At 47.0% G+C, this 14,808-nt stretch overlaps 1 protein-coding gene across 6 annotated transcripts in view; it reads right to left on the bottom strand.

Annotated features, from left to right (window-relative positions):
* Positions 1 to 14,808, bottom strand: part of AP1B1 (adaptor related protein complex 1 beta 1 subunit) — a 61,268-nt gene that overhangs the window by 2,993 nt on the left and 43,467 nt on the right. For 2 of the 6 annotated variants that reach the window (XM_019506713.1, XM_019506712.1), the window contains exons 11-21: positions 12,806 to 12,971; positions 11,262 to 11,360; positions 8,980 to 9,239; positions 8,247 to 8,448; positions 6,210 to 6,230; positions 5,520 to 5,549; positions 5,270 to 5,410; positions 4,007 to 4,152; positions 2,377 to 2,506; positions 1,482 to 1,566; positions 640 to 726 (exon numbers count right to left, since the gene is read on the bottom strand). In XM_019506713.1, coding sequence (XP_019362258.1) covers positions 640 to 726; positions 1,482 to 1,566; positions 2,377 to 2,506; positions 4,007 to 4,152; positions 5,270 to 5,410; positions 5,520 to 5,549; positions 6,210 to 6,230; positions 8,247 to 8,448; positions 8,980 to 9,239; positions 11,262 to 11,360; positions 12,806 to 12,971 — 1,367 coding nt within the window. The remainder of the gene's footprint in view (positions 1 to 639; positions 727 to 1,481; positions 1,567 to 2,376; positions 2,507 to 4,006; positions 4,153 to 5,269; positions 5,411 to 5,519; positions 5,550 to 6,209; positions 6,231 to 8,246; positions 8,449 to 8,979; positions 9,240 to 11,261; positions 11,361 to 12,805; positions 12,972 to 14,808) is intronic. The other 4 variants (XM_019506717.1, XM_019506714.1, XM_019506716.1 and 1 more) reach the window with 2 other exon arrangements.

The raw sequence follows: 14,808 nt of genomic DNA on the forward strand, positions 1-14,808 counted from the left end.
TTTTGGGGGGGGGGGGGGTTGTTCTAATTTGGAATCTCAGCTAAAGCACAGCTAAGGAAATTAAGTGAACACTCTTCTAAATGCCTCCATTCCCAGGCAGTTGCCCAAGTCTATCAGAGGACAGAGACTACTCTGTAGCTGTGGGTTTCTAGACTGACATTATGAACTAACACTGAGAGCATGCACTTCAGCCAGTGCTTTCTGTTCTGGAAACTCTCTCAGCATTCTGTCTGGCTACAAGTAGAAACCAAGTTCATGGGAATAATCTGTATCTTTGAGCAGCAGTTACAGGACTAGACAGCTGTGTAACAGGTCAACACTGAGATGAAACCAAGGAAATAATTAGAGGTGCTTTGATGACATCCCAGACAGAGCAGTGCCAATCCCCACCTAGCAAACACAATCCCATCTGGTATCTGTGCAAAGGTTAGCATTTCAGTTAAATCAAGAACCATTTGCCCACAAGAGTATTTGCAGAGAAGTACTTTGGTGAAAGAGAATACAGGAGCCCTCAGCTAGGCCAACTGGTCTGGATTCCATGAGGGCTATACAAAGCAGTTACTGTCTGATCCTATAGCACTTAATCCTCACTGGATTAATCCCAACACTGAACCATGGAACAGATGACCCTGAACTCACCTGCATTGAGAGGACAATCTTTAATCTGGAATTGGGCTTCATTCTCATTAGGAATGTCCTTCCAGGTGGCCAGGAACATCTGTCTCTCTGGAGGGGAGATAGAGGAAGATATGATGTAAAGATTAACCGCACAAACCACAAAAGCAGTATGCATGCACAGCTCCCTGCCCCCCTACCAGCAACCTAGGAGTTTAGCACCTTATTTTAAACTATTTCGCTAAGAAGCAAAAACAGGTAACAAGTTTCCAACAATACTCCGTACAACAGAAGCAGAACTACTGCTGTGTTCGGCACTTTTCTGTTGCAACATCACTAAGTTTTTCAGCCTGGTTGCTGCAGCTAAGTATAGGCAGGAACATTAAAAAATTAGATGCAACTGTTGCCAGGAACACAGATGACTCAATTGTTTAGAGGACAAACAAATGGGAATTTGTTCCAGTGATGTTCAGCAACTGAACTGTATCTTTGTAAGCTTGGCTGCTGACAGTTGCAGGCTCAAAGTAGAAATAGGTAACAGGAGTTAACAGCACAAGCAGGAGGGCCATTAGTATCCCCCTGCAGATATGTTCAGGCCAATGTTAACTTGACCTTGATGCCCAATGTTATGCTCAGAGTACATACCATGGGCATGGCATTTATCCCCCTCATTCCCAAGAGGTGTAAACCACAGAATTAGAAGCATCACACTAAGGATTTAGATTTAACAACAGCATGCCACCTATTGAACAGTGACAGAATTACACCTGTATAGGCAACTTTTCAGTACCTCCCTTTCCCTCACCCCACCCTCACCATGGCTGCTGCTTCTGCTATTCCAGGCTAGAAAAATTCCATCAACTCACCCATCTTCCCATCTTCCACAAAGAGGATATGCAGTGGGTACAAGGTGCTGAAGTAGAACACATCAATATTGTTCTTCACAGCAACCTGGTGTCAAGGAAGAGATGTAGGGACTTCAGCTTTTCCTCCCTGATCTGGAGCAGGAAGGCAGTTCACAGGGAAGCCCCTACATGGCAGGCACTGATACATATCAATGTTTAAGGCAAGACTAAGTGGTCTAAAAGTGAGCACAGAATCTGGAACTCCCTATTCTAATCCAAGCCTCTGATCTACCAGGCTAAGGTTAAAACAGGTAACACAGGAACTCCCAGCGCTGCTTAACTCAAGAATAGCCGACATCAAGCCTACTATAGCACAGCCCTGTAATCAGTTTGCTTTTGGCCCCCATGCCCTCCAAGAAGTTGGCATAAAGAAGGACCAGATGGAACCACCTCCCCCTGGCCAAACAGAGCTAGCATGCCCACCTACTAGCACTCTGTGAAGCTTTCAGAACTAATGCATTGGCCTTTTGACCTAGCCACGCTGAGGACGGTTTCCCCCTCTGTAAGCAGAGAGGCTGGGCAGTATCTAAGCTGCACAGCAGATCAAAAAAGTGTGGATCTTTTTTTCCCCTAGAAGGGCACAGCTACAGAGTAAATAATCCCTTTCTTCCAGAGGCCATCACACCTTTCAGTTTTCCCTTGTCTCTTCCTCCAAACACTTGCTTTGGGGTTCAGCTCAAAGCAATACACAAAGGCTTTTGGACAGCCCTTTTTTTCCTCTTGTGCCCAGGTCCAATGGCTAGCTCTCCTCCTCGCCAGTTCTGGTTTCTAAAGATGATAGCTCACTAACTGGAGGCTCATCCACATTTTGGAGCATCCTTTGCTGTTTTGTGCTGCCTCTGCCATACAGACTTACCTGGAGGTTGTTGAGAGGATCCATCTTCATGACAGAGCCAACTGTGTTCAGAGGGAGAGAGATTTCCACAGACTGGTTGGGAGCTAGAGGGGTGTGGACCTGAAGAGGAGCTGCTGGTGCCAGGCCAAAGCTGTAAGAACACCCAGAAGAGCAGGCAGGTTAGAGGCAAGAAGCAGCTGTTAGCACTGGGCTGCCTATAAGCAGAGGCTACAGTTCCTGCCAGGTAGTGGGGGGAGGAGGACTCTAGTGACTGTTCATACCTGAATCATCTCCTTGGATGACACATGCAGCCTGTAGATACCTTTCCACCTCACTGATTTAGAAGCTACCTTTCCACCTCACCAACCTGATGTTTAACCTGGGCTCCAGTTGTGATCTGCTAGGTGTACTAGGTACACTAATCCATCTTTCTGCTTACAATAAAACTCCTCTTGTCCCCACCAGCACTCATACGTGTCCTCATTCCATCCATCGCTATCCCATGTACCCTCAGTCCTCCCTAACATCAGGGTAGGTAGTTCCTCATGCCACGTGGTTGATCAGCCACAGGTAACATGTACTGTCATGCCTAACACAAATTACAGATTCTGATACCAAAAAACCCCACAATCAGCTCCTGCTTAACCATGACAACCAGGCCACTAGCTAAACGCGAAGCAGGGGACTTGTGTCCGTGTCTCTAAGGCTTTGAGAATCTTATGCTTTGCATCCTTTCCTCTTGTAGCAAGAACCCTGCAGCCCCTGGACATAGTGCTGCCAACCTCTTATTCTTTTAGATACAAAAGCTGGATTAAAAATGCCCAGAAGGAAGGGAGAATCTGTTCTTAGAGGAACAGCCTCTTCAGTCAACTTCTTAGAGGCTCAGGTTTACTCATCACCATAGCTGCTCAGAGAGAAGGATCATCATGTGAGGCCGTTCCTGCTTTTGTGGCCTACAAGCTATAAGTCTGCCACTGGACTCTCAGCCACTTCCTTCTAGCTCCAGTCCAGTCTGATCTTCTGAATTCCAACAAAAAAAAAATCTTAGAAGTTGGGCTTCATTAGATGACTGGACTGAGGTTGTAAAGCATGATTATATTGCTGTAAGAGAACAGTGGATAAACAGTGAAAACCCTTAAACCAGGGTAACTTGGCCCAATCTAGTGGGAAGTTACCACTGAAAGAATCATGTGTAAAGTGACATGTTAGTTGCACCAACTTCTTCTCTTCACATCTGCCTATCCCTTTAGTCAAAGGAGGGCCATTATTACCCTGCACTGTCTCCCTACATGCATCCTCCATTACTTCTGACAGGACAGACTAAAGTCCTGGTATGGCATGCTGGTTCACCTGAGAGATGCCAGTAACAACTAGAGTGGTTTCTATCCTAAATTCCAAGCCCGGCATGCCTGGTAAAATGTTGAACTAACAATGGACCCAGCTACTGGAAAAAAGGACTTTGAAACTAGCAGCAACAAGTTCTGCAGCAACTCTACTCCCCCCAAGTCAATGGGCCAACAGCAGCTTGCAGACGGCTGCATGCAACAGGAGCAATGTCTTGCACTTAAAAAACAAAAAACAAACTTCAAGCCTAAACTAGACAGGTTAATGGAGTGGCCACACTGAAGCCCAACCCTAGCAAGTACTTTACCTGTTGCGGTTGAACTGGATGGCAAAGTCAGACATGACCTGCAGGGCCTTGTTAGTTAACAAGAGGTCCATGGAGATGGAGCCCACCTGACGGCTGAACGTACCAGAGATTTCCAGGCCCTTTGCCTTCATGGCTGGGAGCCAGACCTAGGTTATACGGAGACAACCCCCCCAGTTTTACTGGATTTGAAATATAAAGGTGAGCTCCCACTTTGACAGTCCTTGTAGACTGTGGGGAGGAGTCAAGTTATACTCCATATTCAAGAGTTCACCCTCCACCCCCATCACAATGGTACAGAACTACGCAGTGAAGTTCTCCCAAAAACTTGGAAGTACATTTATAGTAGAACATGGTGCATTTGAGCACAAAAAAAAGAACAAAACAAAACCTCTTCTGGCCCATAAAAAGGAAGGTCTAACTGATAAATGAGCGTAGCCTTCAAACTGTAGTCAGTTACTTTCTATCCTGCTGAGATTTGTGAAGATGTGATTAACTAGACAACACATTGAATGACTCATGGTTGTTCAGGGCTAGGTGGCCATCATCTACAGTCCCTAGCACTGAGTTTAGCTAGACTACGAGTGCACAGAAGCTGGCCTAAGGAGCAAGTTCCCATCACCAAAGGCCTAACAAATGGCAATGTACTCCAAGGTAAGGATTTATGTGACTGATACTTTACTGGACCAACCGCATGGTTGGAATAAAAAAAAAAAGACAAAGAAACAAACCAACCCCCACCCCACAAAAAAACTCAAACCCCTTAGACAAGCTTTTTAATACAGGACACTCTCCCCTTCATTCAAAAGCTTGTTTAAGTCTAAGCCTATCCCAGCTGTGCTGTTGACCTAATAAAGTATAAATCGCCCACAAAAATCCTTGCCTCATTTTCTGGACCAACACTACCATGACTGTTCTAAGAGACATTCTATTCAGGGCAACTCCAGCACTGGGATGGAAAGAGGCCTGAACCACCTGTGACTGTCTTGGGTACTCTCTCCATTACCAGATACATAAGGCATCATTAGATACAATAGGCCCCTTCACCTGATCATTAAGGATCTACATTTGCCATACCCTCCCTTGATACATGCACCTTGTGTGTTATCTGGGAGCTCAACACTTGAAGCTGGTCTCTTTATCCCATGCTACTGTGACAGTGCTGGGCTGATCTTTAAAATGGCTGCAGTATTAAACCCAGTTGTTAGAGATGAGCTATATGGACCTAGTATATTGGCAGCAACCAGTAGAAACTGTTCTACTCACACTTTTGGGTGCCACGTAGGATCCTGACAGAGTGCCCACTCCACCAGTCAGATCAAAGAGGTCTCCCAAGCCACTGCTGAGGGGTGCCCCAAGGTTTGCAGGCACCACAGTGCTGGGAGCTGCAAAGCCAGAGCCACCCATCTGTGTGAAACAAGGAAACAAGTTATATTAGGCACCAGGCAGAGAACAAGAGAATAAATGGAGTGTGCAAAATGTGACAGACAGGTAAATGTGGAAGGTGCACACTCACTGCAGGGCTGCCTCCCACATCGCTTCTCAACTGCAAAGAGACAAGAAACAGACGCATCACTTGGAGCAGAGGCAAGGGAACCCAACTCAGGGTGCCCAACACATGTGGCCATGAAACATTTCATGGAGGGCTTTGGAGCAATTCCTGACCCACTTTGCCTAAGAGAACAGCCAGCCCCAGGGCTTATCCCAGGGATGCATCATTTTCAAGGTCTACTTCAGATCTGCTTTTTAGCCAACATCTAACAAGCTAAGCTTGCACACACATGAACCAAGAGCAAGAGACAGAGAAAGGCAGAGAGACCAGAGTTTAAAAGGCAGCTGGGAGCTCATTTGCTACTATGGTTAGCACCAGTTTCTCTATATAGGAATCAGCTACTACTGAATCCTCTATTCAATGTGGGTCTCTGGGTGTGGAATAATTCCCTCCCCTCCCCCAGTTAAGCGTTTATGGCTTCCAGTGGGAAACAGCACAGGGTAGGTGGGCAGCACTACATGAATGAAGGTCTGCCTGCCTTGAATCAAGCTAACTGAAGGAGTTTCTTCATACCCAGCTCCAGGCATGGCAGTAGGTGCAGAAACTCCACCTGCTCCTCTTTTGCTACTGTGAAGAGGGAAGGGGAGGTGAGGGGAGGACATGGATGTTGGCTAGGTATGTTCTAGAGGGCTAAAAAAAAGGGCTGATCCATACCCCTTCAGACTCGTCCCCCATCTCCAAGCAGAAGCAGGCAAGGTGAAGAGATGAGCCAGCCACATGCAGAGAGACAAGCCAGGAGAAAGAGAGACAAACAGGAAGACAAGAAGGGGTGGAGGGAACAGAAGTTAGTCAAACAAAGCTGTTCAATACACCTGACAGACAGTGTCCACCTGGCAGCTGTAGCACAAGGTGGGTGTCCAGACAGACCCCTTCTCCCCTAGGACATAGCGCAGCACCACAGTGATGTTCTGCATTGGCTCAAACTATTTATCTTTGCACCCTGCATCACTTCTCCACAGCAGAGCTCTTCCTCTAGTTTGGCCACACACTATCCCATGCCAACTCCATCCCTCCAAACTGACAGTTCTGACCCATTATTTTGGACAGATCTGCACCCCTTTTTCCAGGCATACCCATTATTTCATTGGCTACTGAACTTAAGTACCAGACTCTGGATCTGGATGATGGGGTGGAAAGTAACCTGTTTAAATTCGCTGATGACACCAAAATTTGGGGGGAAGTGAGCACGCTAGCAGGGAGTGAGAGATTGCAGAGGGATCTGGATAGGTTACAGGGGTGGGCTAACAGGAACAGGATGCGTTTCAATACGGACAAGTGCAGGGTGCTGCACTTGGGCAGTAGGAACCAGCAGCACACTTACACAATGGGGAACTCCCTACTCGAGAGCACGGAGGCAGAAAGAGATCTTGGAGTCATTATTGACTCCAAGATGAACATGGGCCGACAATGCGAGGTCATGGTTGGCAGGGCTAACCGGACCTTGTCGTGCATCCACAGGTGCATCTCGAGTAGAGCCAAGGAGGTGATCCTCCCCCTCTACGCGACGCTGGTCAGGCCACAGCTGGAGTATTGTGTCCAGTTCTGTGCGCCCCATTTCAAGAGGGATGTGGACAACATGGAGAGGGTCCAGAGGAGGGCCACCCGCATGATCCGGGGACAACAGGGCAGACCCTACAGTGAGAGACTGCGGGACCTGAACCTATTCAGCCTCCACAAGAGAAGGCTGAGGGGGGACCTGGTGACCGTCTATAAACTCACTAGGGGGGACCAGAAGGGTTTGGGGGAGACGCTGTTTCCCCTAGCGCCCGCTGGCATAACAAGGAGTAATGGGCACAAGTTGATGGAGAGGAGGTATAGATTGGACATCCGCAAAAACTACTTCACAGTTAGGGCGGCTAGGAGCTGGAACCAACTTCCAAGGGAAGTGGTGCTGGCCCCTACCCTGGGGGTCTTTAAGAAGAGGCTGGATGCCTACCTGGCTGGACTCATTTGAGTCCCGTTTCTTGTTTTGGGGTTTTGTTGTTCTCCCGCCCTGGCGGGGGGTCGGGCTAGAAGATCTACTAGGTCCCTTCCGGCCCTAAATCTATGAAACTATGACTCACCATTAGATCTCCTTTCATGGTAAGGACCACTATCATGGTACCCACTTGCTAACAGAGAAGATGCAAGAAATCTTTATGCCAGACAAGTAACTAGGCCAAGTCAACAGCTCACAGGCAGCTCCCACACTTCCTTTCATGCCTCACATAGGCAGCATTACATTCATTAAATTTGCCTCATGTCAGCTTAGTGCTCCAACTTTTCCTGGAAGACTGGAGAACTGATTGAACTTCACACGCCTTGCCAACATGCTGACTGCACCATTGGTGATTTCCAGTCCGTTTGTGAAAGTGTGATGGTTAAAAGAACAGACCATGAAGTGCCTGCTGCTTCCCATTCAGTAATACATGCTCCAAGTGCAAACGTCAGTCCCAGGATGGTAACTGCAGCTCCAGCCCTGTGGCAGGTTAGAGCACATACAACTGGATGGAAGACAAAGCTCTCAATAGGACCTGAGTTAAAGGCAATTATGCTCCAGACTCCAAACACTAGGAGGATGCTTCCTCCTATCTGGAGCAGCCTATGTTATTAATAAAGCCTAGAAACACAAAGACCACATCTGTCAGACAGACTACCAACGCCCCAGTTTACAGTCCATTAGAACACAGTCAAGCAAAAACAATGACGTACCAGGCTGTCCAAGCCGCCTCCAAGGAGATCCACAGCACCCATCTGCACAGAAGATGCAGCAATAGGAGGCCCACTCACTGGTGGGCCCAAGTCAAGGTTCAGGAGATCACCCAAGAGATCACCCTGAGTTGGGATGACAGCTGGCTGCTCTGAAGGCTGAACTCCTGCTGGGGCTGCATCAGGGCTCTCTGCACTTTCACTCCTAGAGAAAGCAGCAAGAGGAAAGTGAAATATATTACACCCCTTTTAGTTTCAACCTGATAAGCCAGAGGCTTCACTGAAGAGGGTAAAATTCATTCCAGCAGCCAAGGTCAACGAGCCACTGACATTCCCTCCCAACATGAGTCCTTATGCTTTAGAATCCATGAACTGATACGGTAGAGTGCCCAGAAGGGATCATGGGCTTAAAACAGGCAGCTGCTTAATTCATGCCATACCTACTATTTTTACCACATACACCTTCTCTTCCTAAGACACAAAAGCATAGTATGCAACAGAAGGCAGAAGAGAAAGTTTGGTACAACACTGCGGAAGCCAAGGCTTCAGTGTGTATCAGGTGAGCTACAGAGCATGGAGACAGTCTGGCCCCATAGTGAAATGAAAGGGTATTAAAAACATTGTTCGCAGCCGGTTATCAAATGCCAGGCCATTTCTAGGCACAGTGCGGAGAAGGCAAATATGATCTGGGAAGAAGAGACAGCCAGAAACAAGTAGAGACATCTTAGGTACTCACGACCCTGTTCGTGGAGGCAAGCTCTTGTGCACAACACCTCTGCTCCCCTCCACAAAGGCACTGGGGGGCTTGTGATAGACAGAAGCCAGAGTGCCAATGTAACAGATCAGCTCATCTAGCAGGGTAGGCTCGATCAGGTCCGTCTCTTCTGAGATGAGGGGTTTCTCTGCCAACACCACTTCCTTGGCAGCCACAGGATCAGTGGAGAGCAGACGCCAGTAGATGTAGCCTCGGTCCCTTAGGTCTGGGTTATCAGAGTCCTTTGGGAAACATTTATGAACACAATTCACATGACAGCTGAACCTAGTGGGGGAAAGGTTTGGACTAGTCTTACAGCATCCCTCAAGGAGATCAAATGCCCAAATATAACCCCAACCATTAGGTATCTGGTGAGGGAAGAGGGAAGAACAGAAAGTTTGACGCCCAGCTCTGCTGTGCTTGTCAGCTGCAGATACAAGATGAGTTATAACCATTTTGTTGTGTTTTTTAAAGCAAGGATTCCATTCAGGATAATGACGAGAAACCTCCTGGGACAGGTACAGAAGCATCAACCCCTTCCCCCACTCTTCAAAATCCTGATTGCAATCATTTTAGTAGTCAGGCTGCTGCAAAGAAAGAACAGGCTAAAAGGGAGTTAAGATGTGAAATTACTGCAAAGTCTTGAAAGAGAGGTTTAATACGCTATATTTCATATGAATGTGTTCAACATTCAAGTGCATGAACAGCAAGTTTCATACCATCTCCATTCTATTCACAAAACTACCCCCAAAATCTCCAAACCTTCATTTCCATAGAGCCATTCCTAGCTGAAAGGGCACACTAAACCCTTGCTGCAGCAGTGCCCAGAAGGTCAGTTTGACTAGGGGCTCCTGGCCTCACTGCACACTGTACACACAGCAAGTGACAGTCCTCCATCACATGCTTGCTGGTGCAGATCACGCAGATCTGCTTGTTCCTTGGCATTCAGAGCCCTTCACAACTGCCAAAGGACAGCAGCTGAATGGTTTCATGGGTAGTTCTCAGCACTGCCTTCCTGATTCACTATGAAGGACAAAACCCCCCATTTTGCCTCCCCTAACCTGCCAAAAGTGGCACTTCATCCTCACAAAGCAAGACTGCTTCTCCCAACTTTTAATGAAAGCCCCCAAAACCCCACTGAAGGCACAGTTCAAAACAGGCCTACATCACTGCCAGCCTTCAGAGTAGCAGAACAATGTTTTCCAGTAGCATCTGGGTATCAGAATTTGATACCACAGGTTAAGTAACATGAAGATGAACAAAGGACTGAGAGACCCACACGATCAGAAGTCAAGAGAACAGGACTTATGAGGACAGGCTGAGAGGCATGGGACTCTTCAGCCTGGAAAAGCAAAGACTCAGGTGTGATTTGGTGGCAGCCTGTAAGTATAGGAGGGGTGTGCATCAGGAACTGGGAAAACGTCTGTTCACCAGGGCACCCCAAGGGAAGACAAGTGTCCAATGGTCACAAACTGCTGGAAGACCATTTTAGACTGAAGGAGTAACTTCTTTACCATCTGAATCTCCAGAGTATGGAATAGACTCCCTCAGAAGTGGTGCAAGCACCTGTTCTGGATACTTTTAACAAATGCTTTGATAATTATCTTGCTAGGATCATCTGACCCCAACTGACTTCCTGCCCCTTAGGCAGATGGCTAGACCTGATGATCTCATGAGGTCCCTTCCAGCCCTAATGTCTATGAAATCTATGACCCAGACTCAGTAAGTGACATTTTCTTCAGGTAGATAAGGGGTACGTGAAATGTGAGCTCAACATGTCAAGGTCCACGATTCTCCAATGCCCACCTTCCTCTCATAGTATATGCCCATTTAGACGCTCTCTCTCTACCTTGCAGTAAGGGCCAACAGTTCTTCAGTACAGGGACTCAGCCACGTCCCGTGATGGCCAGCAATACTTGCTGCTAGGGGATTTGATGGGCTTCGTTGTCTTGGGATGCAGTGGAGAATAACAATTCTAAGTGGCAGCCCAATGCTCCTCCATCCTGTTGGTACCAGGGCAACAAAACTCTCAGGTGCAGCTGTACACTAGTCACATGGCCCCTCCTGCAAGCCTGCTCTAAGTAGTAGTCTGCATCAACATGTGGAGCAAAACTAAGCAGCTGTGGAGAGTCTTTGCACTCGGACAGCCACTGGTGCTATTTACCCATCCCACTGCTTTGGAGAGGGCAGGCAAACCCAAGAAACAGGAAAGATTGCTGAGAAAAAGGAAGTTACATTCTAACATACAAGGCCCTATCACGCACCTGAGTAGCCAGACTCAGTACTTGCTGCACCAACTCCTGAGTCTCTGTGGGTTTCTTCAGGAAGAGTTTCACAATTGCTGTCAACAACTGCAGTTGGACCTACAGAGAACAAAACAGAGCAGAGCAGGGGTTGGGATCAGGCAGAGAGAGACTGCATGCGCTTCAGATGCTCCTATGCCTAAGTCTGATGGAGACATGCATTTCCCAGTAATTGCAATGCATACCATGCCTGGGAACTCTTTCCATCTCTGTGCAAAAATCTAATCCAGTGCCATTTGGCTAAGCACACTGGATGCTTTCCAGTCATCAGTCAAGTGAGGTGAGATAACAGGCATACACCTCCTTAAACCAACTAATTATTTTCTGTGACTTTAGCCCAACCCTTAATAACAACTTCAGCCACACATTTAGCCTCAGTACAGGAATAAACAGTATGAACTACTGCAACACCTCTGGCTTGGTGATCTTGGTGCTTTCTGGCTTTAGAAGTCCAGAAGACTACCAATTTAACAGTAACTGGCTTTCAACCAGTAAGAGCTCAGTAGGCACCAAGTTAATACTGATGTTGGCTTTTCTACGTTCCAACCCATAACCACAGCAATTCCAAACTTCATAAGAACAGGCTTATCCCCCCTGTCTAGGGAAGTTGAAAAATAGTTTCCCATATATAAAATGGTGATTACAAGACACACCAATTTAACTGACTTGCTCAAGATCACACAGTAAGGCCAGAATAAGGACAACCTGATATGAATCCTCCAGGCTAGTAGAGATTGAAGAAAAAGGTCTATAATAATTTATCTTAGTAGTTTACCAATGTAACACAGATGAATGGGACTGTTGTGTTCTGAACCCAAAGCAGCAGCAGGTTACTGCCCAGGAGAGTACAAAGAGCAGGTCTCTAGTTTTGCAGTGCTTCAGTAAACTAAGTAATTCTGTTCAGCTCAGCACAGCAAAACACCACTAAGAGCTGTTCACTTAAGCCACCTGCTTTCCAACTGAAAGAACATAAGAACTGCCATTTACTAGGTCAGCCCATGGGTCCATCTTGGCCAGTATTCTGCATCCAGTGACAGAAACCATTTAGCTACACCCAAGAGGCAGCCATGGGAACCTAAACTCACAGCATTCTGCCTCCCAGGTACTGCACCCTGCCATGGAGCTACCCAGCACCCAATTCTTTCAAGTTACTAGTAGAAATATAACAAAAAAGAGTTAACATCACCAAGAATCCCCAGGATCCTTCCAGATGTCCACTGACCTGTAAACTAACCTGCAGCTCAGGCCTATACGATGGAGGCAAGAGCTCTAATCTAGAAAACAAGTATAGCATGAGCAGCAGTAAAGTAAGCTTTCCCAAATGGTGGCCTAGCCAATGGATTACACCATTCTCACCTGGAGAGGCCATAACTCTAGGAGAAAGGTATCTGAAGAGCCAAAAAGGTACTAAGCTGTACCAGAGGTCAAGACCTCTATATCTCATCAAGATGTGTCAGAGGTGGGGCAGGGAAGGAGCCTCAAGCATTCTAGTCCCAGTCCCTTACCTGGGTGCTCTCATCATGGAACCCCTCCAAGAAGCTCTCGAGCAGCTCATCTGCATTGTCAATTCGTTCAGCATATTCTCCCACAATCCAGATCATGGCAGCTCTGGCCTCAGGCTCATCGAGGGAGTCCAGATTCTCACACAGAGTGGCAATCACACTCTCATACCTTCATGGGTAATGGACACATCTTAGCAATGCCAAAGGAAAAGTAGCTGAACCCAATCTCGGCTCCCAGCCCTGGCCACACCTGCTGAACAACACCCTTACAGTTCTTAAATTTCCCCTCCACCCAGGACATTATACATTCAGGGCTTTGGTTGCTGCAGGGATCACCAGACCTCAGCACGAGTGCCCCAGAGGATGATCCTGCACTTGCCACCAGGACCCACTGTTGACAAGAGTCTTTAAAGAGTTAGAACCAAGTGCTCCCCCTCACAGAGATGAAACATGGTTTGCATTTATATATGACAGAATCCTTTAAGGTTCATGCCATGGAGTTTGGGCTTTGCCCAGGCTCAGCATCACAGCCTCACCTCCCTTCATATCCCTAATTCTGGCAGAGATGAGAGCTGCTGCAGGCCCTTGATGTGCCAGGCTGTATCTGCTGAGTTTTGAAGCTATTAGTGACCTATTTTGAGAAAGTGGGAGGGGAAAAAAAGTGTGACCAAGAAGGGAATGAATGGCTAGTGTCAGCATAAGAGGTTTGGAGGACAGTAGCATTTTTTCTTCTCACAGGGAAGAAAAAAAAAAGTAGACAGTCTGCTACAGGACTTCCAGATCAGGCCAGGGGGGACACTTATCTCAGGCTATCATCTCCACTGATTATTTATGGAAGCGCAGCACAGTCCACTGAAAGAAATGAACAATAAAAAAAACCCACCACACAGTCAGGAAATTACCAAGCGCACCAGTTTTTATTATCCTCTGAATGCTTCTCCACTAATGGCTCCTATGAACTACCTTTGGAAAGTCTTTCCTCATGTATCAGCTATGCTCTGTTAAAAGATGTCGTCTAGACAGCCCCTTCATTAGTTGTAATTTGTGCTCATGGTTTGTTTGACAAGTTCATCTGTATAACAGCCTTAAGGCTAGCAGCAGACAGATGCATCTACTTCAGGAGGGTCATCCCTTTTCTAGAGGATGCATGCCTAGATTCTCTAGCTTCTCCATATAATTAATTCTCAGTCTGACTCGCCCTCACCCCACTCTTCTCTTCCAGCTCAATAGCAGTCCTTAGCTGACAGCTACCACCACAGACATTCATTATTTCCTATTTGTGACAGTCACCAATTAACTACAAATGGGAGACTGAATTATTCTCCCACCCTGCTATATTATGACATGGGAGACAAGGGGACTTCAGTACTATAATAATGCAATAAGCAGCCTCACTCACTCAAGGGCCCTTCACTAAACACACCCTTTGTTTGTCTCAAATTCTTTTGTCTCACAGCTCTAGTCTCTCATGTTTTTTGATGCTGGTGAGTAGTGACAGCAGCACTGCCAAATCATAGGGCAGACTGGAGACCATTTGTGTTAACACAGAGATACAAGGAGTCACTTCAGCTTCTTGTCTGCTTATTTTAGTCTCATCTGGGAGCTCCAGCCCCTCTTTAGGCTTCCAAAAGCTCAGAGCTGTAACAGGCCTCCTATACACCAGCTTTACACTCTCAAAATGGACCATTTCCTTCCTTTATCTTTAACCAGGATCCCAGTCATGAAAGCTGGCAGTCAGCTGCAGGCAAAGCTGCTAACTTTACCACTTGCAGAGTTCAGACTCTTCATGCCCTCTCACTGCACTGGGAGCAAAGCAATAGACTAGGAATAACTGGATAGCACACAATGGGTATCTACAAGCCTCTAGTTCAATCAAGTGTTTAAGAGTCCTAGATTTCCAGGTGGCCCAAGACCATGTAGATGCTTTTGCTGCATAAAAGGAAAAGAAAGAGCAGAACTCTTCAGACACAGGTTCTTCCCTCTACAGACCTCCCCCCCCCCCAAAG

Source organism: Gavialis gangeticus, unplaced genomic scaffold, assembly GCF_001723915.1.
Source record: "Gavialis gangeticus isolate Ggan-Ray unplaced genomic scaffold, GavGan_comp1, whole genome shotgun sequence".
In the NCBI taxonomy this organism is placed as follows: domain Eukaryota; kingdom Metazoa; phylum Chordata; order Crocodylia; family Gavialidae; genus Gavialis; species Gavialis gangeticus.